The sequence below is a fragment of the Anabrus simplex genome, chromosome 1 (genome assembly GCF_040414725.1).
Source record: "Anabrus simplex isolate iqAnaSimp1 chromosome 1, ASM4041472v1, whole genome shotgun sequence".
Classification (NCBI taxonomy): domain Eukaryota; kingdom Metazoa; phylum Arthropoda; class Insecta; order Orthoptera; family Tettigoniidae; genus Anabrus; species Anabrus simplex.
Window position 1 is genome coordinate 1,445,969,171 of NC_090265.1, and position 25,788 is coordinate 1,445,994,958.

The 25,788-nt window shown below is 38.6% G+C and overlaps 1 protein-coding gene across 1 annotated transcript in view; it reads right to left on the reverse strand.

Moving 5' to 3' along the window:
* The window catches only part of mRpL9 (mitochondrial ribosomal protein L9), a 231,776-nt gene extending 223,558 nt beyond the window's left edge, over positions 1-8,218 (reverse strand). Inside the window, exon 1 of the mRNA XM_067137932.2 lies at positions 8,062-8,218. Coding sequence (XP_066994033.2) covers positions 8,062-8,166 — 105 coding nt within the window. The 5' untranslated portion in view covers positions 8,167-8,218. The remainder of the gene's footprint in view (positions 1-8,061) is intronic.
* Positions 8,219-25,788: the final 17,570 nt, after the last annotated feature.

Below are 25,788 nucleotides of genomic sequence, written 5' to 3' on the forward strand. Positions count from 1 at the left end.
ACAGGAAGCATGACCAACAAATGGCAAATAACCTAATATGGGAAGGACACCTGAATCAGAAAGTGATGGAACCAACTAGAGGGGAAAAGTATCCTGGATGTGGTGCTGGTAAAACCAGATGAGCTCTATAGAGAAACCAAAATAATAGATGGTATTAGTGATCATGAAGCTGTTGTGGTAGTTAAAAATAAATGTGATAGAAAGGGAGGTTTTAAAAATAGGACTATAAGCAGTACCATACGGTTGATAAAGCAGGCAGGACGACTTTTTAAAAAGTAACTATGATTGGTGGAAAACGGTAAATAAAAATGTAAACGGACTCTGGGAAGGGTTTAAAGCAATTGTTGAGGAATATGAAAACAGGTTTGTACCTTTAAAGGTGGTAAGGAATGGTGAAGACCCACCTTATTATAATCTATATATATATATAAAGTAACTTGTCCTGACTGACTGACTGACTGACTGACAGATTCATCATCGCCGAGCCAAAACTACTGGACGTAAAGAAATGAAATTTTGGGGATACATTCATATTAAGATGTAGGTGCTCGCTAAGGGAGGATTTTTGGATATTCCATCGTTAAGGGGGTGAAAAGGGGGGTGAAATTTTAAAATGAGTGTATCTGTATCTCAAAACTTTAAAAGTTTACATATATAAAAATTTGTATTTAGAATCTTCTTTAAAAATAAGGAAACACATATTTTTTTGTTTTCAGAAAATCCCAATAGGAGGGGTGAAAAAGGGTGAAAAAGGGGTTGAATGCCTTTAATCAGGATACCGGTACTTATATCTCAGAAACTGAACATATTACAGACCTGAAAATTTGCACTTTTGATCTCTTTTAAAAATAAAGAAACACGTATTTTTTTGTTTTTGGAAAATCCAATTAATGGGAGGGTGAAAACGGGGGTGAATTTTTAAAATGAGTGTATCTATATCTCAAAACTTTGAAAGTTTACAGATGTATAAATTGGTATTTAGAATCTTCATTAAAAATAAAGAAACACGTATTTTTTTGTTTTCGGAACATCCCAATAGGAGGGGTGAAAATGGGGTTGAATGCCTTTAATGAGGATACTTATATCTCAGAAACTGAAGATACTACAGACCTGAAAATTGGTGTTTGGGATCTTCTTTAAAAATAAAGAAACATGTATTTTTTGGTTTTTGGAAAATCCAATTAATGGGGGTGAAAAGGGGGTTAATTTTCAAAATGAGTGTATCTACATCTCAAAACTTTTAAAGTTTATAGATGTAAAAATTGGTATTTAGAATCTCCTTTAAAAATAAAGAAACACAAATTTGTTTGTTTTCGGAAAATCCCAATAGGAAGGGTGGCAAAGGTTGAAAAATGGGTTGAATGCTTTTAATGAGGCTAGTTATATTTCAGAACCTGAAGATATTACAGACCTGAAAATTGGTATTTGGGATCTACTTTAAAAATAAAGAAACGGGTAATTTTTTCGTGTTTGGAAAATCCAAATATGAGGGGGGGGGGGGAAAGGGGGTGAATTTTTAAAATTAGTGTATCTACATCTTAAAACTTGAAAAGTTTACAGATGTAAAAATTGGTATTTAGAATCTCCTTTAAAAATAAACATGTATTTTTTTGTTTTTGGAAAATCCCAATAGGAGGGGTGAAAAATGGGTTGAATGAATTTAATGAGGATACTTATATCTCAGAAACTGAAGATATTACAGACCTGAAAATAGTTATTTGGGATCTCTTTTAAAAATAAAGAAACATTTTCTTTTGCTTTTGAATAATCCAAATTGTGGGGGGTGAAATGGAGGTGAATTTTTAAAATGAGTGTATCTACATCTCAAAACTTTTAAAGTTTATAGATGTAAAAATTGGTATTTAGAATCTCCTTTAAAAATAAAGAAACACGTATTTTTTTATTTTTGGAAAATCCCAATAGGAAGGGTGGCAAAGGTTGAAAAATGGGTTGAATGCTTTTAATGAGGCTACATATAACTCAGAAACTGAAGACATTACAGAACTGAAAATTTGTACATGGGATCTCCTTTAAAAATAAAGAAACACGTATTTTTTTGTTTTTGGAAAATCCAATTAATTGCGGTTAAACAGGAGTGACAAAATGGGGTGAATTTTTTGAAAGACTATATCTACAGAATACCTGAGAAACGTAAAATGTTACAGACGTAAAAGGTGGTATTGGGAATCTCCTGTAAATGTAAAGAAACATAGGTGATTTGTTTTTGGAAACTCCACTTAAGGGGAACTAAAAGGGGGGTGAAATTTTTAAGTGAGAATTTCTACAGTAAATCTCAAAAAACTTAAAATGTTACAAAAGTGTATTTTTTATCTCTATTAAAAATCAAGAAACATGTATTTTTAGTTTTCAGAAATAAAAGTGACTGAAAATGGTATTGAATTCTTTTCATTAGGCTACTGATATCTCAAAAATGAAGATGTTACAGACGTGAAATTTGATATTTATTATCTGCTTTAAAAGTAAAGAAACACGTATTCTCGGAAAATCCAATGAAGTGTGGGGGGAGGTGAAAGAATTGAAAAATTAATTGACTTAATTGTATGAGAATACTTACATCTAATAAAAACTAAAGTTGTTACAGGCATGAAAATTGGTATTTGGATCTCCTTTAAAAACAAAGAAAAACGTGTTTTTTTGGAGGGTGTGGGGGGGGGGGGGGGCGAACATCTTGGGTGGCAGGAGAGAAAAGGAGTTGAATTCCTTTAATGAGTATACATAAAACAAAAACCAAAGAAGTTAAAGTTGTGATAATTGGTACTTAGAAGATCCTTTACTATTAAATAAACAAGTATTTTTTGCCGGAAAATTAAGGTGGGGGAGGAGTGTGAAAGGAAGTGAAACAAAAGTGAATTATTTTTATGAGGATACTTATATCTCACAACTGAAGGTAATAGACGTGAACATTGGTGTTTTGAATCTCCTTCAAACATAAATAAACACGCCTTCTTTTAATTATTAGTTGGGGGGGGGGGAGTAAATAAACTTAACGGCGGTGGGGTGTAAAAGGAGGTGAGACCAACTGATTTTACTGTTCATAATGTACTTATAAAGAGCCTCCGTTGCTCAGGCGGCAGCGCGCCGGCCTCTCACAGCTGGGTTCCGTGGTTCAAATCTCTGTCACTTCATGTGACATTCGTGCAGGACAAAACGGAGATGGGACAGATTTTTCTCCGGATACTCCGGTTTTCCCTGTCATCATTCATTCCAGCAACACTGTCCAATATAATTTAATTTCATTTATCATTCATTATCCATTGCCCCAGAGGAGTGCGACAGGCTTCGGCAGCCGGCACAATTCCTATTGTCGCCGCTAGATGGGGGCTTTATTCATTCCATTCCTGAACCTGTCGAATGACTGGAAACAGGTTGTACATTTTCGATGTACTTATTCTGATCATAAACCGATCATTTTAAATCTTTCCTGGGTTGGTTTTCAAGAGCCATCTTTTTCTTCGGAGAACGTTCTTAGATTACAGTAGATTCTCCTGGCATCTAAATAAAAATGTAAACACCTTGGTCTTAATGCACGGAAGTATGTCATTCGTATCGCCAGAAATCCCGCACACTTGCCTAAGCGCGACAATGGTGCTGGTCATACTGTCATCAATGACAATGGCAGCAGATCTAATTTACCGCCAAGTAGCGGTCTTGCCTCTTGCTGCGAGGTCCAGAACAATAATAATAATAATAATAATAATAATAATAATAATAATAATAATGTTCTGGACCGTCATCAAAATGTGCGGACCGCGCTGGAAACGCTTCCTGGCCGGGTAATGACTACGATTGCTGTCCGGCCGTGGACTCAGTACCGCCAAGGCACCTAAGACTTCACCACGCCGGATCTCCTCAAGGATTTGATCCATATTAAAATGTTTATAGGAAATAATGGCAAAGATTTAGGGACCCAACTGTCCGGGTGGAATACCTGGGCCTAGCCCGGGAAGTACGAAATCGATTGCTGGAAAGAAAGATTGAAAAATTGGGAGGAACCTTGCCGTAATCTCTCCGAAAACGAGTCAGATCGCGAATTTTGGCGGATTCTCTCAGAAAACGAGTTAGATCGCGAATTTCGGCGGATTATATATCTAAAACAATAAGCATTCAATTATAAATTTCAGTATAATACCGTAGCGAAGCACGGGTATCTTGCTAGTAGAGAAATAAACTAAGAAGGAGGTGCAGACTGGAAAGAAATAGAGTTAGAAATGGCTGTGGAAGTAAGGAGAAATTGAACGAACTTACTAGGAAATTGAATCTAGCAAAGAAGGCAGCTAAGAATAACATGATGGCAAGCATAATTGGCAGTCATACAAATTTTAGTGAAAAATGGAAGGGTAAGTATAGGTATTTTAAGGCAGAAACAGCTTCCAAGAAGGACATTCCAGGAATAATTAATGAACAAGGGGAGTGTGTATGTGAGGATCTTCAAAAGGCAGAAGTATTCAGTCAGCAGTATGAAAAGATTGTTGGTTACAAGGATAATGTCGAGATAGAGGAGGAGACTAAGGCCAAAGAAGTATTAATATTTACATATGATAAAAATGACATTTACAATAAGATACAAAAGTTGAAAACTAGAAAAGCGACTGGAATTGATCAGTTTTCTGGGGATATGCTAAACACAATGGGTTGGGATATAGTACCATATCTGAAGTACTTATCTGATTATTGTTTGGTCGGAGGAGCTATACCAGATGAATGGAGAGTTGCTATAGTAAGCCCTGTGTACAAAGGAAAGGTGATAGACATAAAGCTGAAAATTACAGGCCAGTAAGTTTGACGTGCATTGTATGTAAACTTTGGGAAGGCATTCTTTCTGATTATATTAGACATGTTTACAAAATTAATTACTGTTTCGATAGAAGGCAGTTCGGTTTTAGGAAAGGTTATTCCACTGAAGCTCAACTTGTAGGATTCCAGCAAGATATAGCAGATATCTTGGATTCAGGAGGTCAAATGGACTGTATCGCGATTGACCTGTCTAAAGCATTTGATAGGGTGGATCATGGGAGACTACTGGCAAAAATGAGTGCAACTAGACTAGACAAAAGAGGTTTCTAAATTTCTAGAAAATAGATCTGAGAATTAGAGTAGGAAAAGCTTTATCTGATCGTGTAATAATTAAGAGGGGAATTCCTCAAGGCAGTATTGTTGGACTTTCATGCTTTCTCGTAAGTTTATGTCTTGAACACACAAATGTTTTGTCCAAGACTGTCTGGCAAGTTACATATGCATACATGTTTATAAACCAATGATTAAAATGTAATGTTCTTGTTTTTAAAACAATATTTGGGCCTAACAGAGAATAATTTTTTGCTACCACTTGTAATAAATCATGTACATGTATATTTTCTCCCATTTCCTCCATGTTCATCAGTTAGAAATACTGTGATTAAAGCTTAGGCTGATATGTTTAAATATTCATATAATACATCTTTGTCACTAATGGATTAAATCTGATGGACACGCTCAAAGTCACATTTAATGGTAATGGTAAAAACGAAGTACAGATTCATCTCAGAGGGACGACTAAGCAAAACTCCACACTACCACAAATCAAACTGCCAAGGTCCTCCCCAAGAATTGAGAGAAAGAAGAAGAGCTGCTCGACTAAGTATGTTCCGAGCTGTCAGTGGAGAGATGGCGTGGAATGACATTAGTAGACGAATAAGTTTGAGTGGCATTTATAAAAGTAGGAAAGAACACAATATGAAGATAAAGTTGGAATTCAAGAGGACAAACTGGGGCAAATATTCATTTATAGGGAGGGGAGTTAGGGATTGGAATAACTTACCAAGGAAGACATTCAATGGATTTCCAATTTCTTTGAAATCATTTAGGAAAAGGCTGGGAAAGCAACAGATAGGGAATCTGCCACCTGGGCGACTGCCCTAAATGCAGATCAGTATCAGTATTATATTATATTATAAGCACAATATAAAAATAATGTTTGGCACATTCACAAAAACTGCTCACAGTTGAAGTAAAAGCAAGGACAAATCGTCCCAACTATTACACCCTGGGGGTGTACAAAATTCCCTGCAACTGAGGCAAGGTATACATAGGCCAAATATGCTCAACACCAACGAAATATCTGTCTCATCCAGTCAGACAAGTTAGCAATAGCTGAGCATGCCCTATCACTGGATCGTGTCGTCGTGTTCCAAGATGTTCGAGCTCTTACCCACACTAAACACTACACATCTTGGATTATACAAAAAACTGTGAAAATACGTAAAAATCCTAAAAATTTGAACAGGGACACTGGCTATCAAATAATACGTGGTTGCCAACCATTAGGAATTTATGTAAGAGTTCTCTTTCCTGTCCTTTCACTATCGTTATTTCGTTTCGGTGTTTTCCAAATTTGTACTCTCCTCTTCATGAGATCTTTCACTCTGTGCCCAGTGAGCCATCTAGTGACAAAAGAGAGTACCCTTTACTAGAGAACAACGACAAAGCATTCTTAAATTCAAACCGTCATTATTAGAGAAGTCTTGCTCATGAACAAACAAAATTTCCTTCTGGAGATGCAGAGCAAAGTTCTCTGTGAAAAGTAAATAATTTCACCTTGTTTTCTGGCAAGGCAAAAGCCCAAAAGCTTATTATCATGTCTTGTCAGAGTAATTAGTGAAATGAAATGATTGACATGATATATGACTGTAGGAAGGAAGAAGGTGAAACCAGGTGCTGGTATATAAACTCCTCCTGTTGAATAGTACCAAGGGGTCTACTTAAAGCTTAACGTCCCATCTGACTTGTTAAAAAAAAAAAAAAAAATAGAGAGAAAAGACGGGTGTACACCTCTGGACTATACCACTCGCGTAAAATCATTATATAGTAACATATACTAAAATACACTTTTAAAACATATTAAAATGTATAACTTATACAGTATTGAAAACAGCTGCTGCCTAAGCTGTTTAATGGCTAATGAAATGACTTTATTCAACAGTTAAAAACACGTTAAAATGCATCTCATCATCCACACATCAAAAAATCTACATTCACACAAAGGACCATCGTTCAAGTTGACCCCTACATGCACTGCCGGCCAGGAAAGCGCAACACTTAGATGTTTTCAAATAATACAAATTTAATGAACCCTAAATTAAGTTATAAAATACAATTTTTCTTCTTCTTCCACCGATTTTCCCACACCCTGAAAACTGTGCCGCATAAGTGGTCTTGGCTGTTTTACAAGGTCCGGGTTTTTTCTTGGTGGGGGTGGGGGTTCTTAACGTCGCACCAACACATCGAAGGTTTTCGGCAACGCAAGGGCAGGGAAGGGCTAGGATTGGGAACGTAGTAGTCGTGGCCTTGATTAAGGTACACCACCAGCATTTGCCTGGTGCGAAAATAGGAAACCACGGCAAATCATCCACACGACGCAAGGGCGGGGAAGGGCTACGATTGGGAACGCAGTGGCCGTGGCCTTGATTAAGGTACAGCACCAGCATTTTCCTGGTGCGAAAATAGGAAACCACGGCAAATCATCCACACGACTGCGCTGACGGTGTGATTCGAACCCACCATCACCCGAATACAAGCTCATAGCTACGCGAACCTAACCGCACGGCCAACTCGCTCGGTGATGCCATTTCCTGCTTGTTGTTTAAAGGGGCCTAACATCGAAGGTCATCGACCCAAGATGCCATTTCTAACGTCAACCCTATATTATGGGATGTACGATATTCAGTATTGTGTATTTCTGTGGTGCGTTGTGTGTATAGGACAAGTACTGTCCCCAAGTCGGAGGATTTATCCAAGAGTGGCTAAAATGCTCCAGCTGGCTGAGAATCGAAACCGGGACCCTCTGAACCGAACGCAACAATTGTGACCATTTCAGGTAAGGAGGCAGTCACAAATTATAATCAATACAGAAATTAAAGTATAATGAACGTAACTAACAACGCATTTCAAAAACTTATTTTTTCCTAAGTGTTACGCATCTTTTGGTCGGCAGTGTATTCCAAGTTGAAGCATTACAATTCCGGCTCCGACTAGTACAGTAGAAGTCGCCTAAGGCGATCTTACCCGTGACTGTTGGACCTGGGGCAGGACGATGAACGAAAGTACTTCAAACTGCAATTGTGTAGTACGCATAAAGCATTTATTCCGCCCAAATAGTTGCCTCAGCATACTGATTATTCAAATATCAACCATGTAAAAATATCTTCTTCTTCCTTCTCCACTTCGTGGGTTGTTGATAGTGTTGCCAACCCATACATCTTTTCTCCGCTAAATTGTAGATCAAAATCCGCTAATAAAAATTATCAGCTAAATTTCGAACTGGAGCAAAACAGCACATACATCTGTTTTAATAGAGTAGATTAACTCAAACCTCACCAGTTTCAGAACAAGAGGTCAGGGACTCTTAGGAAAAAGGAGACGAACAACTTAGTCGAGCAGCTCGTCTCCTTTCTTCCAGTTCTTCCCAGTCCTAACTTTTCAACATTTTTGTAACGCTACTCTTTTGTCGGAAATCACCCAGAAAAAATCGAGCTGCTTTTCTTTGGATTCATTCAAGTTCTTGAATCAAGTAATGCTCGATTCTTGGCAATCCTGGTGAGGGTCCCATGCACTGGAACCATACTCGAGTTGGGGTCTTACCAAAGACTTATAAGCCCTCTCCTTTACATCTTTACTACAACCCCTAAACACCCTCATAACCATGTGCAGAGATCTGTATCCTTTATTTACAATCCCATTTATGTGATTACCCCAATGAAGATCTTTCCTTATATTAACACCAAGATACTTACAACGATCCCCAAAAAGGTCAAATAATACTGCCTTGAGAAATAAACCTCTTAATTATTACAGGGTGAGATAAACCTTCGCCTAATCTAATTCTCTGAGATCTATTTTCTAAAATATAGCAACCCATTCAGTCACACTTTTGTTTAGTCAAATTGCACTCATTTTTTCCAGTAATCTCCCATGATCCACCCTATCAAATGTTTAGACAGGTCAATCGCGATACAGTCCATTTGACCTCCAGAATCCAAAATATCTGCTATATCTTGCTGGAATCCTACAACTTGAGCTTCAGTAGAATAACCTTTCCTAAAACCGAACTGCCTTCTATCGAACCAGTTATTAATTTTACAAACATGTCTAATGTAATCAGAAGGAATGCCTTCCCAAAGCTTACTTGCAACGCATGTCAAACTTACTGGCCTGTAATTTTCAGCATTATGTTTATCACACTTTCCTTTATACACAGGGGCTACTATAGCAACTCTCCATTCATTTGGTATAGCTCCTTCAACCAAACAATAATCAAATAAGTACTTCAGGTATGGTACTATATTTCAACCCATTGTCTTTAGTATATCCCCAGAAATCTTATCAATTCTAGCCGCTTTTCTAGTTTTCAACTTTTGTATCTTATTGTAAATATAATTGTTATCATATGAAAATTTTGATACTTCTTTAGCATTAGTCACCTCGTCTATCTGGACATTTTCCTTGTAACCAGCAATCTTTACGTACTGCTGACTGAATACTTCTGCCTTTTGAAGATCCTCACATACACACTCTCCTTGTTCATTAATTATTCCTGCAATGTCCTTCTTGGAACCTGTTTCTGCCTTGAAATACCTATACGTACCCCACTAAAATTTGTATTACTGCCAATTATGTTACCCTTAGCTGAGTTCACGGCCATGACTTCCTCCCTAGGTTGGGATAGACCTTTCCCAACCCGCGGCTCGTCCAGGCTACGTGGAGCAAAGTGATGTGTTGGTTCCAGCACCCCGCAGTGAGCCTTCACCTCACTCACCAGCTCCACTTAAACTGGACCTCCGTATCACCCATGTGGAGGAACCATGGATGCCTCTCTAAGCATGTGTGGTCGAGGCCTCCATTTCCAAGCTTTGACTTTCACTAGTAAGAATGTAGTATGTTAATGGGTCTGTACTTCATTACGACATTTGTCATACTTTCAAGTGTTCTATAAAAAAAACACATCTCAATGACATTCTTTGATTTTTATTAGACTGTGCTGGGGAAAAAACAGTGTTAAGTTCATTACATTTACCTTAGTGATGGAGAAGGTTACGAAATATATTTTTCACACTACTCCATTAATTCCTATTTTCCGACGAATGAATCGGACAGTTATTATTTCACTTTTGAGCTATACTAATTCACCTTCCGTCGCAGATTGTAAAAATGAGTTAATCTCTCCGATAAAAGCATCACTTGAAACTTATTTATGTACCGTATGCTAAAGTTTACGAACGGCGGAACTCGTGACTCGTATGAACGGTGTTACGCAATTATCTCCAGTGCAGTGCTGTAAGTAAGTGTCGTTCATATTTTATTGACATTCTGTTCGGTGTTACACGCTTCTTTACTCCCTTCTTGGAACTTAAGTGGAATTAAATCATTAACTATACATTCCACGTTGCACTTCACCTGTCATCAGACTCCTTGTTCCGAGCCTCTCTACCAGAACTTCCATGGCCGTCCACCACTGACGGATTACACGGTTCCATGGTGCATAGTGGTGTTCAATGGTGAGGGGAAGGGGCTCGTCATCACGGGAAATCCTCGACGCCGACGCCGTGGGGGGCGGCGTTCTCATTTTCCAATCTCGACTCTGTAAATTCAGCTGCTCATCTATGACAAGGTGATATGATATGCTCGTTTGTTTGAATAAACAAAAACTCCAAAACTATAAGAACTTATTGTACTACCCTCCCTCTGACGTTTCCTAATCATGGACCGTGCACGCCCTGGTGTCAGACCCATGCTCTCCACTGAATTAAGTACGGACGTCGTCGATACGGTTACAATAGAGGTATAAGATAGTGAGGGCATTAATGGGTGGAAAGAGAGAAAATTAAGTTTGAATTTAAAACTTTAAAATTTGGAATTATATTCTTCCATTATTTCTGTTTACTTTTCAAACTTTAAACTTGACACAAATAACAATAGACTAGATCAGGTTAGCTCATAAGCTTGAGAAACAATTTTAGAAACATCCAGAACAACAACGATTTACAAAACGAGCTTGAGGATCCCAAGTTACAAATTTTACAAGAGCACCGCTGCTCCCTTCAATAAATCCTCAAGGAGACTGAGCTCCACAATTTACTACATTTTCACGGAGCGTCTTTGCTTCACATAATTAAGTGTGAGACGTTCTGCAAAATTTCCAAGTTCCAAGACTCTCCAAGGCACAACGTAATTTTTATAAAACAAACAATATTGACTATCTTATCTGCTCAATAGTCGAATTAGCATAGGACATTGAATAAGAGTAGTTAACTTTAACATGGGTAATAAGTATCCATTACACAATGGCCTTAGTGAAAAAGAAAAGGTTAACGTTACTGGCCGAAAATCAAAATGTTAGGAGGCGAACTCTTGCACTCCTTTGGAATTCACTAGAATATCTATAAAAGCCTATGTGGGATTATGGCGCGAAATTTTAGAGGCTAAGCCTATCAATCAGTCACTTAAGAAAGGGCTAGGAAAACAACAGTAGGGAATCTGCCACCTGGGCGACTGCCCTAAATGCAGATCAATCACTACTGATCTGCATTTAGGGCAGTCGCCCAGGTGGCAGATTCCATATCTGTTGTTTTCCTAGCCTTTCCTTGAATGATAGCAAAGAAATTGGAAATTTATTGAACATCTCCCTTGGTAAGTTATTCCAACCCCTAACTCCCCTTCCTATAAATTAATATTTGCCCCAATTTGTCCACTTGATTTCCAACTTTATCTTCATATTGTGATCTATCCTACTGTTAAAGACACCACTCAAATTTATTCGTCTACTGATGTCATTCCACGCCATCTCTCCATTGACAGCTTGGAAAAGAGCACTTAGTCAAGCATCTCGTCTCCTTTCTCCCAAGTCCTCTCAGCCCAAAACTTTTCAACATGTTTGTAACGCTTCACTTTTGTCGGAAATCACCCAGAACAAATCGAGCTGCTTTTCTTTGGATTTTTCAAGTTCTTGAATCAAGTAATCCTGGTGAGCGTCCCATACACTGGAACCATACTCTAGTTGGGGTCTTACCAGGGATATATATATATATATATATACTCGTATACCCTATCCTTTACATTCTTACTATAACCCCTAAACAGCCTCATAACCATGTGCAGAGATCTGTGCCCTTTATTTACAATCCAATTTATGTGATTACTCCAATGAAGATCTTTCCTTATATTAACACCTAGGTACTTACAATGATCCCCAAAGGGAACTTTCACCCCATCAATGCAGTAATTATAACTAATATTGAAAGACAAAACGAAACACATTTTATGTAAGCTGTACACATGCCCAGGACCGAACGCAAGTCTACGATGTATCCAGGGATACTGAAGCCCTACTAGCCATTTCATATGCAAGAAACAATAATAAAGATACTATTAAGTACAGAACACCGGGTCGCATATTACTGAAGTAGATCTAAAGCAGCTGGGGCAAATAAATCAATCAAAACTCTCGCTAGGAAAAACTCCAGTCAGGCCAAGGGTTCACGATAGCCTCGAAGCTCACAAAAAAATTACTCAACACGAATCTTGCACAAAAATACGCTTCTCGGCCAGCCACCCCTCGCAACGGGCGGGGCTTCCAGCCGCTCGTTAAGGGAAGAACAAAAATCGTCCTTTTAAAAACACACATCACATTAAACCATGAAATATCGTCATTACCATGTGGTCATTCGTTATTCATCTCTCAAATAAGCCACTTCATGTACAATTACAATCTGACCACAATATCCCACACCGTGTGTCCTGACTGCGAGTCCTCCTAAATTCGTAAGCCGCATCTTCGCACAAAATCTCACACACACAGGTGATCTGATGGTAGTCAATCAAACACATACATCTGAACATCAAGACACCGGCTTCTATTATTATTATCGTAAATATTATTATTGTTATTATTGTTGTTATTATTATGATGATTATTATTATGGATCCTTTAAAATGAGTTTACTCACTATCTGATGTGCCTACGCGATTTACATATCACACACGAATTAATTAAAACAATACGCATGGTAATTAAAGCAACATACACGTGAATAACACACACACACGGTAATTTAAACAACACACGCGTGAATGAAACAACATACTCCGTAATTAAAACAACACCAATAAAATTAAACAGTCCCTAGCTAAATATATCCTTGGAGGTAAGGTTCTCTCCTCTGGGCGATTCTTAGAGTTGCATCTCTTCTCACACACAACTTATTCTACCAATATACCACTAGGCACGCATACTAACTACGCTGGCTAGAGACCAGCTTCTCCTATACTATCAAACCTAGAATCTATCAAACTACTCACAGAACGATTAATGAAACTGAAAATCTTCAAGTAAAATGGAAAATAAAACTCCTTTGCCCACAAATAAAATTTCCCATACTTACAATTAAAGCCACTCAGACTTGTTACAAAGGAGAGACTCTGTGCTCTGCTTAGGCACATTTACGTTTAGATACAATTGAATCCCTGACATTTTATAGCTACAGTGTCATAAAAGTTATTGCCCGTAACCCAAAGTCATGCATTAAAAATAGATTTACTCAGCCTCATATCCCTTAATACAGCTTCGTCAAGTCAGGTGGCCCATCTCGTAGGTTTAGTGCCGGCTCATCTCCACTGAGACGGTCGTTGGTTCCACATGTTGACTGCTGAATTTAATGTCCATCGTCCTTGGCGAATGATGACTCTTCAGTTATCTAGGCACAGAATATGCACAATTTTAATCCACGTTACGCCAATCAGATTCTCCACGCACAACCCGACGCGATCTTTGATTAGCAAGTCGCGAATCAAAGAATATTGATACAAGGAATTGTGATACGACCGGACCAAAAGTATCTGCGATTCAACATTTAGTTACCCTGTATCTTACTGGAACAGTCCATTTATTACTACACATACCCACAGCTACCTCGCGTAAGCGTTGGAGTAGCAGTAATAATAATTTACGAGTTACACAATGTGTTCAAACTCGACATGGTTTGATTACCCACATATTAAAATCGCGCGTGTTTAGTACAGCGCACAATTCACTTGAATTAAGCAGTTCATAGTAGTTTTCAAATACAACAATTCACTAACCACATGTAAACTAGAAGCTCGCCTAACATAGATCCGCTCCTTGTGAGAAGGAAGATGCAAGTGTCTGGGGTGACGCTTTTACAACCTTATAACAACTAAGAGGCTAACTCCACCAGAAACTCGCATAAAACCAGTTCTCAGACTAACAGAGGAAAAATAGTGAGATAATTAGGTGACCAGTATCCTCCTAATGTAGATGAGACATACCGTACGAAATTCGATCGTGGAATGTCTAGTAATTAATAGATATCTCTCCACAATTTCTCCCCTCCTCGGGTGAATCCCCTTGTCGATTAGGTGTGAAGTGATAAGCCAGATGGCCCTCAGTACTTTTCCGTCGTTACGTAACCAAGTTTTTCTTCTTTAGCAGTAGATTATTACAAGAAAGGACACCATGCACTCTAAATAAATCCTCCAATTACTACCAGCTCGTCTGGATCAAAAGGCAATGCAGGAATATGATTTTCGTTAATTCTTTCAGCGTAGATAATCACGTTTATCATGCTGATTTAAAGATGGCTCCCGTATTTCGATTCGAAAATGTTTACCCCGCCCACTCGGCTAGAGCATGAGGTGGGGTAACTTCTCCTAATATTAATCTTGGTGGTTCCCTGGCTCGGCACCACGCGTAGCGTCACAAGTTTCGAAATCCAGCGAGCTCGTCGCTAGACGAAGAAACGCTTGCCCAACTATAACGTAAATAAAGGAAAATTTAGGAATAATATTTATAGGGTTATTTTATCTCTTGCCAGGATGTTGATAGTTATTTTTTACGTTTCTCTTCTCAAAATAGCATTTCGTCTGTGATGTAGATGGCTAATCTCGACCACAGGTTCTCGTTTCATGTCCATATCGGTTATACATTCCCCTCTCTCCAAGTAGAAATTTGTACAGGCACTGAAAACACTTCGTCATCAAACTATCAACTGATAAGAACCTCCTATGACTCCTACAAACTAATGGCACCCCGGCGTAGTTCCTGGTTTTCCCTTTCCAAATAATAATCCTTCTGTTTCTCCGCATCTCTCCAATTCTTCACGTACTGGCATTCTGAACATACTTCATCCTCTGTAAACTCTGATGAAAACAATTGGCCCAAATAGATTACTTCTTCTTCCTCATTCCCTTCTGGTTCCTCGTCGAGAACGTAGTGACGATCTTCTGGATCGTACTTTCCTGCCTCCTCTTCATCCGTTGGCCCAAGTCCATCTGCAGCATCCTCATTAACCAAATTACCTCCGGAAGTGTGGTACAGCTTCAGATTCGCTGTATTATAAATGGTTTTAGTTGTGCCATCAATGCTTTGTATCTTATATGCATTGTTGTCAAGATTCTGTATCACCCGGTATGGTCCTATGTACAATTCAGCAAACTTATGGTAAAACTTGTTAGGCGGGGCAGAGACGGTTGGTCGTTTCATTAGAACAAGTTCACTTACACGGAGTGGTCGATGTTACATTTTGTTACGGAGACGCCGTAATCTCTGCACTGCCTGAGCCTTAAAATATGCCGCTGTTAACTGAATACACAATTTGACCGACAGCTTGGGGTCTTGCAGACACTTCAACACCTCATGCTATGGTCTCTTTGGAAAACTGTCAAAATCACTGATGGAATTTGACCAGTGGAATTGATGGATGGTGCCATTAATGCTCAACGTTATGATGGGAATGAAGTTCACTCAACGCCTTTGCTTCCGTTGACAGTATATATGGCAAAAATTTCACGATCACTAGCATTAATCTCGCGGCGGGATACGATTCGGAATGCCTGACCGAACTGAGATGGTGTTTAATTATGCGATTGTTGATCACCCGCTCGAAGTTTCCAGACGTGAGTTGCGACCCATAGTCTGTGAGAACACATTGTGATTTGTGGTTCCGTTGTATTATATTGTTCTTCTCGTGTTCGCCTTTTGGGAGGACATAGAGTAATGAACTTAGAAAACACGTCCACACATATCAAAATTAAATGAAGACCTCTGTTTGCTTTGATTAGAGGCCCGTAAAAATTTAAAGCGAACGACTCTCGAGGTTTATTGGCAACAATGTTTTGGCATCTGTTTAAGTAAATACGGGTTAGGCTTTACATTCTGGCAAACATCACAAGTAAGGAGTACCTGCTGAACAGTTTTTCATAGATTATTCCGGGTAAAGGTCTGTTTAAGTGTAGCAACGACTTTATCTCCGCCTAAATGACCTGTTACGTGGCGAGCGAGCCAAACTATGTCGACCTGCATTGTGGCTGGAACCACAATCTTATATTGAGTGTGGTCTTCGTCTACAAATTTATGCAACATTCTAATGAAAATTGGTAATTCACGACCTCTATCTGGAGATATCGGTACTCATCTGTAGCAGGCCGTATCTTCCTTTGGAGGAAATCTATTAGCTTCTCCATTTCTAGACAATTTTGTTTTTCGTCGGGAATAGTCCGATGTTCAAGTTTAAAAACTTCATGTTCATTCCGTATTGAACCGAGAATCTAATGGAAACAAGAGAGGTCCACCTATTCAATACCATATAATGTTATAAGAAAAATTATAACATTTTATTATACTTGGTACCGGTTTCGATGCTGGTGTGCATCATCATCAGCCAAAAATAAGAAAAATATACATAAACAAAGTTACAATAAACAATGCATAAAGTACATACAAATTTTACAAAACTGGCAAGACCTAATTAAAAACGGGATCCATGAACATTAACCTATGACCTAAACTTAAAAAATAGCACCAACTGTCTTAAAACTATGAATATACGTCCTCTTGATAAAAGTCCTCTGAATCTAAAAACATTAAACCATGTGCGGACAAAAACCAATGTTTCACTATCATAAAAGTCCAAGAACATAATTTTAATTTTGTAAGAACATATGTGTAAAAGGTTTACTTGCTAAACATTCACTGAGTATTAGAGTAACCAGTGCAAGAATTAAGAAACCATTTTTCTATTGGTTAAACATGTCTGACATTAAAATAACACAACCAGTCAAAAGACGTAACTTCCTATTTTGCGTGATAAAACATATGTCTTCTCTAACATAGCCGCTTTCTCTAAGTATTAGATAACAAGATCTTTTTAATGAAAAATCTTTTGGCGGACGCCGTGTTTCCAGGGTACTGTTCTCGGTTCAAACTAGGACCTGAAGCAAACAAAAAAGAAAAGTATATCAAGACAGGCTTTTTAAAAAATCTTGTCGTAAATTTTTTAAAAATATCTTGTCGTAAAAATTTACGTGAATAACAGAGACTCACCTCTGGGAGCGTATATATTATGTGTTATTAGACGTTAGGGAAGACACTGAGAGCCGCAAAACACCGTGACCAATGCACCCGCGTTGGAGGGGAAGGGAGGGGGAAGCAAAACAAGGGAGGCACTGAGAAGGAGTAGGAGGGGCCCGGAGCCAATGGCAATGAAGGAAGGAGGGAAGAGGGAGGGGAATTATGCAGGGCAATGCGGCGAGAGGGCGTGGCGTTAGAATGCTTTTTGTATGCTATGAAAAACTAATTTGCTATTGGAAGCTTTTCTAAGTCTGAAAAACACTATCAATAAATCAAACCATGCTCTTGGATTCTCAGAAATATCATTAAGATTCAAACCAGCATTAAAGTATTGGTCCACGTGAATAAAACAGCTCTCAGTGATGTCAAGTAAATTACATTTATAATTAACCTGTAAAAATTGAGATCCTGATCAATGCTAGTAAAATTATGTTGAAAATCTTTCATATGCTGCCCCATTGCTGAAAACTTTTTGTACCTAATGGCATTAACGTGTTCCGCGTATCTAATTTTAAAGTTAAGCCCTGTTTGTCCAAGATAAGAACTGCTGCAGTCATGGCAGCATAATCTGTATACTCCAGAACTATGAAAAACATTATTTCTATTTAATGAAGTGGAGTTATGCAGGATGTCAATACTTCTATTATTAGTTCTGTAAGAAATCTTAGTGTTATGTTTTTGAAGATGTTGGTGATGCTGTGTATTTTATTTGTAAAGGTAAAAGTCGAACAATTATTAACTTTGGGTTTTTCTCTCGAAAGGGTCGTATTAGGACGGTAGTTGTTAACAATTCTATCAATGAAAGCATTCTTAAAACCATTGTTTCTAGCTATCGCCCGGAATAATTTAATTCTTTATTCAGATTCTTTTTCGATATAGGAACTCTAAAGGCTCTGTCAACCAGGCTATTATATGTGACATTTTTATGGGCCTGAGGATGGGAAGAATCGTTCCTGATGGTGATAGCAGTCTGAGTAGGCTTTCTATAGATATTATTGTAAAGAGAAGAAAGTGAACGAGTAACCGTTAGGTCCAAAAAATGTAAACGATTATTATTCTCGGATTCTAAGGTAAACTTTATATTCTGATCTAAACTGTTAAGATTGTCAAGAGTAGCCTTTGCATCTGTGGACCGTTCATCTAGAATTTACGGGAATATCCGGGATTTTGGCAGATATTTACTTAGACCACTTAGAAAATAATGCTATAAGCAAAAATTTAACCTTCAGTAATATTTATTTCTGGGCCAGATTTGTGGACGATACCTTGGTAATTCTAGATGAACGGTCCACAGATGCAAAAGCTACTCTTGAGAATCTTAACAGTTTAGATCGGAATATAAAGTTTACCTTAGAATCCGAGAATAATAATCGTTTACATTTTTTGGACCTAACGGTTACTAGTTCACTTTCTTCCCTTTAAAATAATATCTATAGAAAGCCTACTCAGACTGGTATCACCACCCGGAACGATTCTTCCCATCCTCAGGCCCATAAAATGCCACATATAATAGCCTGGTTGACAGAGCCTTTAGAGTTCCTATGTCGAAAAAGAATCTGAATAAAGAATTAAATTATTCCGGGCGATAGCTAGAAACAATGGTTTTAAGAATGCTTTCATTGATAGAATTGTTAACAACTACCGTCCTAATACGACCCTTTCGAGAGAAAAACCCAAAGTTAATAATTGTTCGACTTTTACCTTTACAAATAAAATACACAGCATCACCAACATCTTCAAAAACATAACACTAAGATTTCTTACAGAACTAATAATAGAAGTATTGACATCCTGCATAACTCCACTTCATTAAATAGAAATAATGTTTTTCATAGTTCTGGAGTATACAGATTATGCTGCCATGACTGCAGCAGTTCTTATCTTGGACAAACAGGGCGTAACTTTAAAATTAGATACGCGGAACACGTTAATGCCGTTAGGTACAATAAGTTTTCAGCAATGGGGCAGCATATGAAAGATTTTCAACATAATTTTACTAGCATTGATCAGGATCTCAATTTTTACAGGTTAATTATAAAGGTAATTTACTTGACATCACTGAGAGCTGTTTTATTCACGTGGACCAATACTTTAATGCTGGTTTGAATCTTAATGATATTTCTGAGAAACCAAGAGTATTGTTTGATTTATTGATAGTGTTTTTCAGACTTAGAAAAGCTTCCAATAGCAAATTAGTTTTTCATAGCATACAAAAAGCATTCTAACGCCACGCCCTCTCGCCGCATTGCCCTGCATAATTCCCCTCCCTCTTCCCTCCTTCCTTCATTGCCATTGGCTCCGGGCCCCTCCTACTCCTTCTCAGTGCCTCCCTTGTTTTGCTTCCCCCTCCCTTCTCCTCCAACGCGGGTTCATTGGTCACGGTGTCTTGCGGCTCTCAGTGTCTTCCCTAACGTCTAATAACACATAATATATACGCTCCCAGAGGTGAGTCTCTGTTATTCACGTAAATTTTTACGACAAGATTTTTTAAAAAATTTACGACAAGATTTTTTAAAAAGCCTTTCTTGATATTCTTTTCTTTTTTATTTGCTTCAGGTCCTAGTTTGAACCGAGAACAGTACCCTGGAAACACGGCGTCCGCCAAAAGATTTTTCATTAAAAAGATCTTGTTATCTAATACTTAGAGAAAGCGGCTATGTTAGAGAAGACATATGTTTTATCACGCAAAATAGGAAGTTACTCCTTTTGACTGGTGTGTTATTTTAATGACAGCCATTTTAACCAATAGAAAAATGGTTTCTTAATTCTTGCACTGGTTACTCTAATACTCAGTGAATGTTTAGCAAGTAAACATTTTACACATAAATGTTCTTACAAAATTAAAATTATGTTCTTGAACTTTTATGATAGTGAAACATTGGTTTTTGTCCGCACATGGTTTAATGTTTTTAGATTCAGAGGACTTTTATCAAGAGGACGTATATTCATAGTTTTAAGACAGTTGGTGCTATTTTTTAAGTTTAGGTCATAGGTTAATGTTTATGGATCCCGTTTTTAATTAGGTCCTGCCAGTTTTGTAAAATTTGTATGTACTTTATGCATTGTTTATTGTAACTTTGTCTATGTATATTTTTCTTATTTTTGGCTGATGATGATGCATACCAGCATCGAAACCGGTACCGAGTATAATAAAATGTTATAATTTTTCTTATAACATTATATGATATTGAATAGGTGGACCTCTCTTGTTTCCATTAAATAGACCGAAGTGTCTTTACAAACTCCCGTCTCCTTGTTCGATCAGCTGAATTTGGTTGATAGTGTTAGGTTCCGGATCTGGGTTCCTACTAAGGGCGTGTGCAATCACGTTTGCATTACCTGCGCAGTGCTCGAATGTGATGTCGAACTGCTGCACAAAATAAACACCAACGGCTAATTCTTTCACATGGTAATGCAGATTTCATCGTGAATGTCAAGGCTATGTGGTCTGTTCTCGATTGGATACCCATAGATGCACTTTTTCCAGTGGATCAGAGCAGTCACAATCGCGAGAATCTCCAGCTCAGTCAGACTGTACTTTAAATTTAATTTGCGACTCATGAAAGCCAGATACGTAACCTTTTGCTCAGATTCGGGAGTCTCCAGACATAATACTGCCCTGACTCCTACAATGGATGCATCAGTCTGCATAAAATACTTCTGTGAGAAATCCGGGTACCCTAACTTGACACTATGGGCTAACAGATCCTTAGCTCTTGCAAACGCCACATCACAGGCAAAATCCCACTTCGATCTGTTATTTTTTCTGAGGTGATCCTGTAACGGTGCTACTATGTCAGTGTAATTTGGACAGTGATAGGTGAAAAATGTTTCAAATTACCAAGAATTGCCTGACATGTTTACCTTCTGTAGGTTTTGGAAAATTTTGAATTGCCTTCTATTTCACAGGGTTGGAAGCAATACCCTCAGAATCAAACACATGGCCTAAAACAAGATACTTCTTTGGCAGAAGTGTGATTTTGATAAATTCACCTTGAAATTATTCCTTTCCAAATCTGCTAATAACATGTGGATTTTTCTAAATACTCTGGCAATGTTTCTGATGCGACGAGGATGTCATCCACATATCTCACCGTGAATTGCTTAACTTCTTCACTGAGGTTGCAATCTAGCGCCCTAATGAGTGCTGATCCTTCCGTCTTCAATACAAACCGTAGCCGATTAAAAACGAAAGTTTGTCCATCAAATAAAAATCCGGTTAATATTTTGGAGTCGGGCTCAAGTTCAACGTGGTGGAATGACGATGTTAAATCCACACCACTAACTAACTTCCATGTCCCGAAACTTCTTTGGGATATCTTTAATACCCATATGTATTCTGAAACTATACATTGACTAATGACTCGAGCGCCGAGAAAAACACGTAACGAACCGTTGGATTTTTCAACCACCACCAATGGATTCAAAAATGGGGTGAGAAATTTTGATATCATACCATTATCCTCCATTTATTATATGATTTTCCGGACTCCAGAGTGACATTTCTCAGGTACTGGATACGGACTTTGCCGAAATAGTTCCCAGTTATTGACGACTAAATAGTATTTGAAATAGAAATTTTGCCCAAACGCGAACCAAAAACATTCTTGTGACTCTCTACAATTTCTTACAATTTCTCTTAGCCTTCCTCCCCTATCTTCGCCTCGCCGATCGTTCCTTGCACTGCCTCTGAAAACGATGGCATTTCACTATCTGCTTCCAACTTGAAGATCACCTCTTCGAACTCCTTGACTATCTCACCCCGACATTAATTCCAAATTGGAAAACAATCTCTTCGTTCTTCGCACTGCTATTCAGCCTCCATAATACAAATTTTCTCTTACCTGTTTTTCCCTTCGAAATCGTTCAACTTTACATCTCCCTGGGTTGAATTAATTTCTAAAATTGATTTCAGTTTTGTCCATGTCAATGACCGCTTTGTATTCAAGGAAGAAATCTGCTCCAATAATGATGTTATACTCCATTTTGGCCAGGATTATGAACGGATGTGATACAAAATTGTCCCCAATTTCTATGGTCAAATAAGCTTGGCTGTTACACGTAGTCGTACGGTCTGGAATTATTCCTATAACGTTGATATTTGAGGTTGGGATAATAGGAACACTTTGTTTTGATTCTAGTTCTCTAATTAATACCTTAGAAACCACGCTGACGCTCGCCCCTGTGTCCACAAGGCAACGAACTAACAGCTGATTTACTTAGATATAAATAACTGGCAGTACCTTTATTGTTTTACGGCATGCTTGTATAAGGTCTTCAACGAGATCATCGGGTTGAGCAATCCGAGATGCTATGGTTACGGACCACCATGCTTTCTCTACTACATCGGTAGCCCTTGAAAATCCCGCTATTTCCTATTTCGGTCCGCCTAATTTCCTTAGCTATCGCACGCCTCCATTCTTGTGTGGTGGAGCGCGAGGATCAAGGTTACCGGCACGATTGGCAGCGTTGTGGGCCTGTAACTCTAGACATTCTGCCCCACGGCACAAGTCTGTCTTCACAATTTGCTGCATTGAATCCTTCCATACGTAATTTCCAGCCTTGGTATCACGTAAGTCCTTCATATAACGGCGTGATTCATTCCTCCTGTCATTTAAATCACCCCTGTAATATTCTCCTGGTCTATAATTTTCTTTGCCTCTACTTCCCCAGTTCGAATTGGCTGTCCTCTCATACGGGCGCTGTCCTCGTGAATTACTTTGTCCCTAACTGCATCTTCCGGTGTGGTACCAATTATTTCTGACCTGGTTATCCCTATACTTCCATCGGCGATTCTCCCATTTCAGATGATGGTTCACCAGAAGCATACCTTCTAGAATAGAGCTCCAGCCGAAGTCATTGCTGCGTCTCTAATCCCTAGTACTTTTCCAAGAACATGTTCTTGAACCCTTCGTAACTGTCAAAACAATAACTGAAGGCCTTGAACCATTCGAGAGCTTATTCCTCCAAAATTTTCCGTTACCCGTAATTTTCGGTCTGGTGGTATTCGGTGAGCTGTCATATAAGCATCTACTTCACGAAGGAAACTTTTAGGTGATGTCTTGATCCTGGCTTAAATTTCTTGGTTTTATCGTCCGCTGAACGTAATAAACTGTACACAGGTATGGTAATTTGGCCAATGAAGGTCGAAGTCCTTTCGTCTATTGCCGGTACTTTGTATTCTCCATTGACTGGTAATTGTTCTTTAAATGTTCTGCAGCCTAGTTGGTTTCATTCGCTACCTTGTTTCATATTCTTCACTCCATCCGTTTATGTTTTGAAATGTGGTTCTCCCCTAATATCTAATTTCTTCAAACCATATATTTCTTCTCGAAGTTAGTTAATATGGTCCTCATGAATCTCCTATTTTACCTGCATTTTTGAACCCTTTTCTTCGCTCAATTCATGAATTCGCTTGGCCGTCTCTCCTGCTATCCGTCCCGAGATTTCTTTGCGTGCCTTTGCAAAGTTCAGTTTTACGTCGGACGTGATCGCCTCTGACACTGACGTAATGTTTTTCCTCCAATGCATCAATCTCCACCAATGCCTTTTCTGTTCCTTCTCTAACAATCTGGGTATTCAGCTTCTCCTCAATCTATTCCTTGATTTACTCAATCTTCACACCATGGGTATCTGTCTGTGTCTTGACCTGCTTCATCTGGCTTTTAACCTTATCGATTTCGCCTTTGACGAACCCGATTTTGCCATTAATATGAGTAACGTTTTGTTCGATGCTGGCCTCAAACAGATTAAGTCGCTCAACTATTCCCCCGATTTTGTTTCGACTACTATTGCATTAAACTCCTAAAGTGGATCTCTTTTGCTGCTCAGTTCCTGAGCTCCCTCCTCACACTGTTGCTGAACCGCCTGATTTTTCTCCACGAAGTCATTACACTTCTCCTCAATCACTTTATTTTTCTTTACGGTTTTCATTCAACCTAACCTCAATGCTTTTTATTGTTCTTTGACTTCCACGCGCTCCTGATTACATTCATTTTCAATTGTTTTCATAATCTAGTTATTTTGCGCACTAATCTGCTCCATCTTATTCTCAAGAGTTTTATACTGTCGTTAGTCTGCGCATTACTCTGCTCCATCTTATCCTCAAGGCTTTTATACCCTCGTTAGTCTGCGCACTACTCGGCTTCATCTTATCCTAATGTGTTTTTATACTCTCCCTAGTCTGCGCACTACTCTCATCCATATCGTCTCTCATATCGCTCCTCATTGGCTCCACCAAAGCCCTTATGGACTCAATATCCATAACGAAATTCACTGAGATAAACTGGATGCCCCTCGCTAAATTCGGTGCCAAGAGTCCAAACCATTACATTCAAAAATGGTTTCATTGTTCTAACATTATTTTCTTTCAGCTTCATTAAATATTATTCACATAAAATTATAAACATGACAATGGAAAATTTTGAAATATGATTATGATTGTAGTACTTAAAAAATCAATTAATAAAATCTTAAAATTAGGCTCACCGGGCGAGTTGGCCGTGTGCGTAGAGGCGCGTGGCTATGAGCTTCCATCCGGGAGATAGTAGATTCGAATCCCACTATCGGCAGCCTTGAATATGGTTTTCCGTTGTTTCCCATTTTCACACCAGGCAAATGCTGGGGCTGTACCTTAATTAAGGCCACGGCCGCTTCCTTCCAACTCCTAGGCCTTTCCTATCCCATCGTCGCCATAAGACCTATCTGTGTCGGTGCGACGTAAAGCCCCTAGCAAAAAAAAGAAATTGGGCTCGATTTTAATGCCAGCACAAGTGGTCTAATGTCAGTAAATTAACCCATGCCTTCAGCATTGAGGTTCGTTTAATACACAAAGTCATTATAATCCCAAACTGGACCCGTGAAAATAACCTACTGCCATTTGAAAAAGAGAAAGCAGGCGTGAGGTTGCCCCTCCTCAGTCACGGTTATCATAAAATATAAAAACATTGCTCAATAGCAGTTTGGTTTGTGACAAAACACGCACCACTGGCTAATATCCGTGAATAGATATGCCTTAATGGAACCCACTATTCACCTTTAACCTCACTTGTGGGTAAGACGTTTTATTGTTCCCCGGGATTCTTTCCCCTTGAACTTTGGATACGCCCCTGCTTAAGTGACCGTCATGGCTTCACCCAACTCACTGGACCACTACTATATTCAGATTCATAATAATTATTTAAAATCTACGTTAATGTGTCACTTGTTTTGCTAGAAGATATGCTAGGCGTTCCCTTCGGTTGCAGCTTATGTGCACCGATCCGGTAATTAATTTATACCATTCACCTAGAGAGCAGCTCCATATGGTTACTACGAGTCATGAATTCTTTAAATCAAACACACGCTCATACGTCAATACGCGAGCCATACAT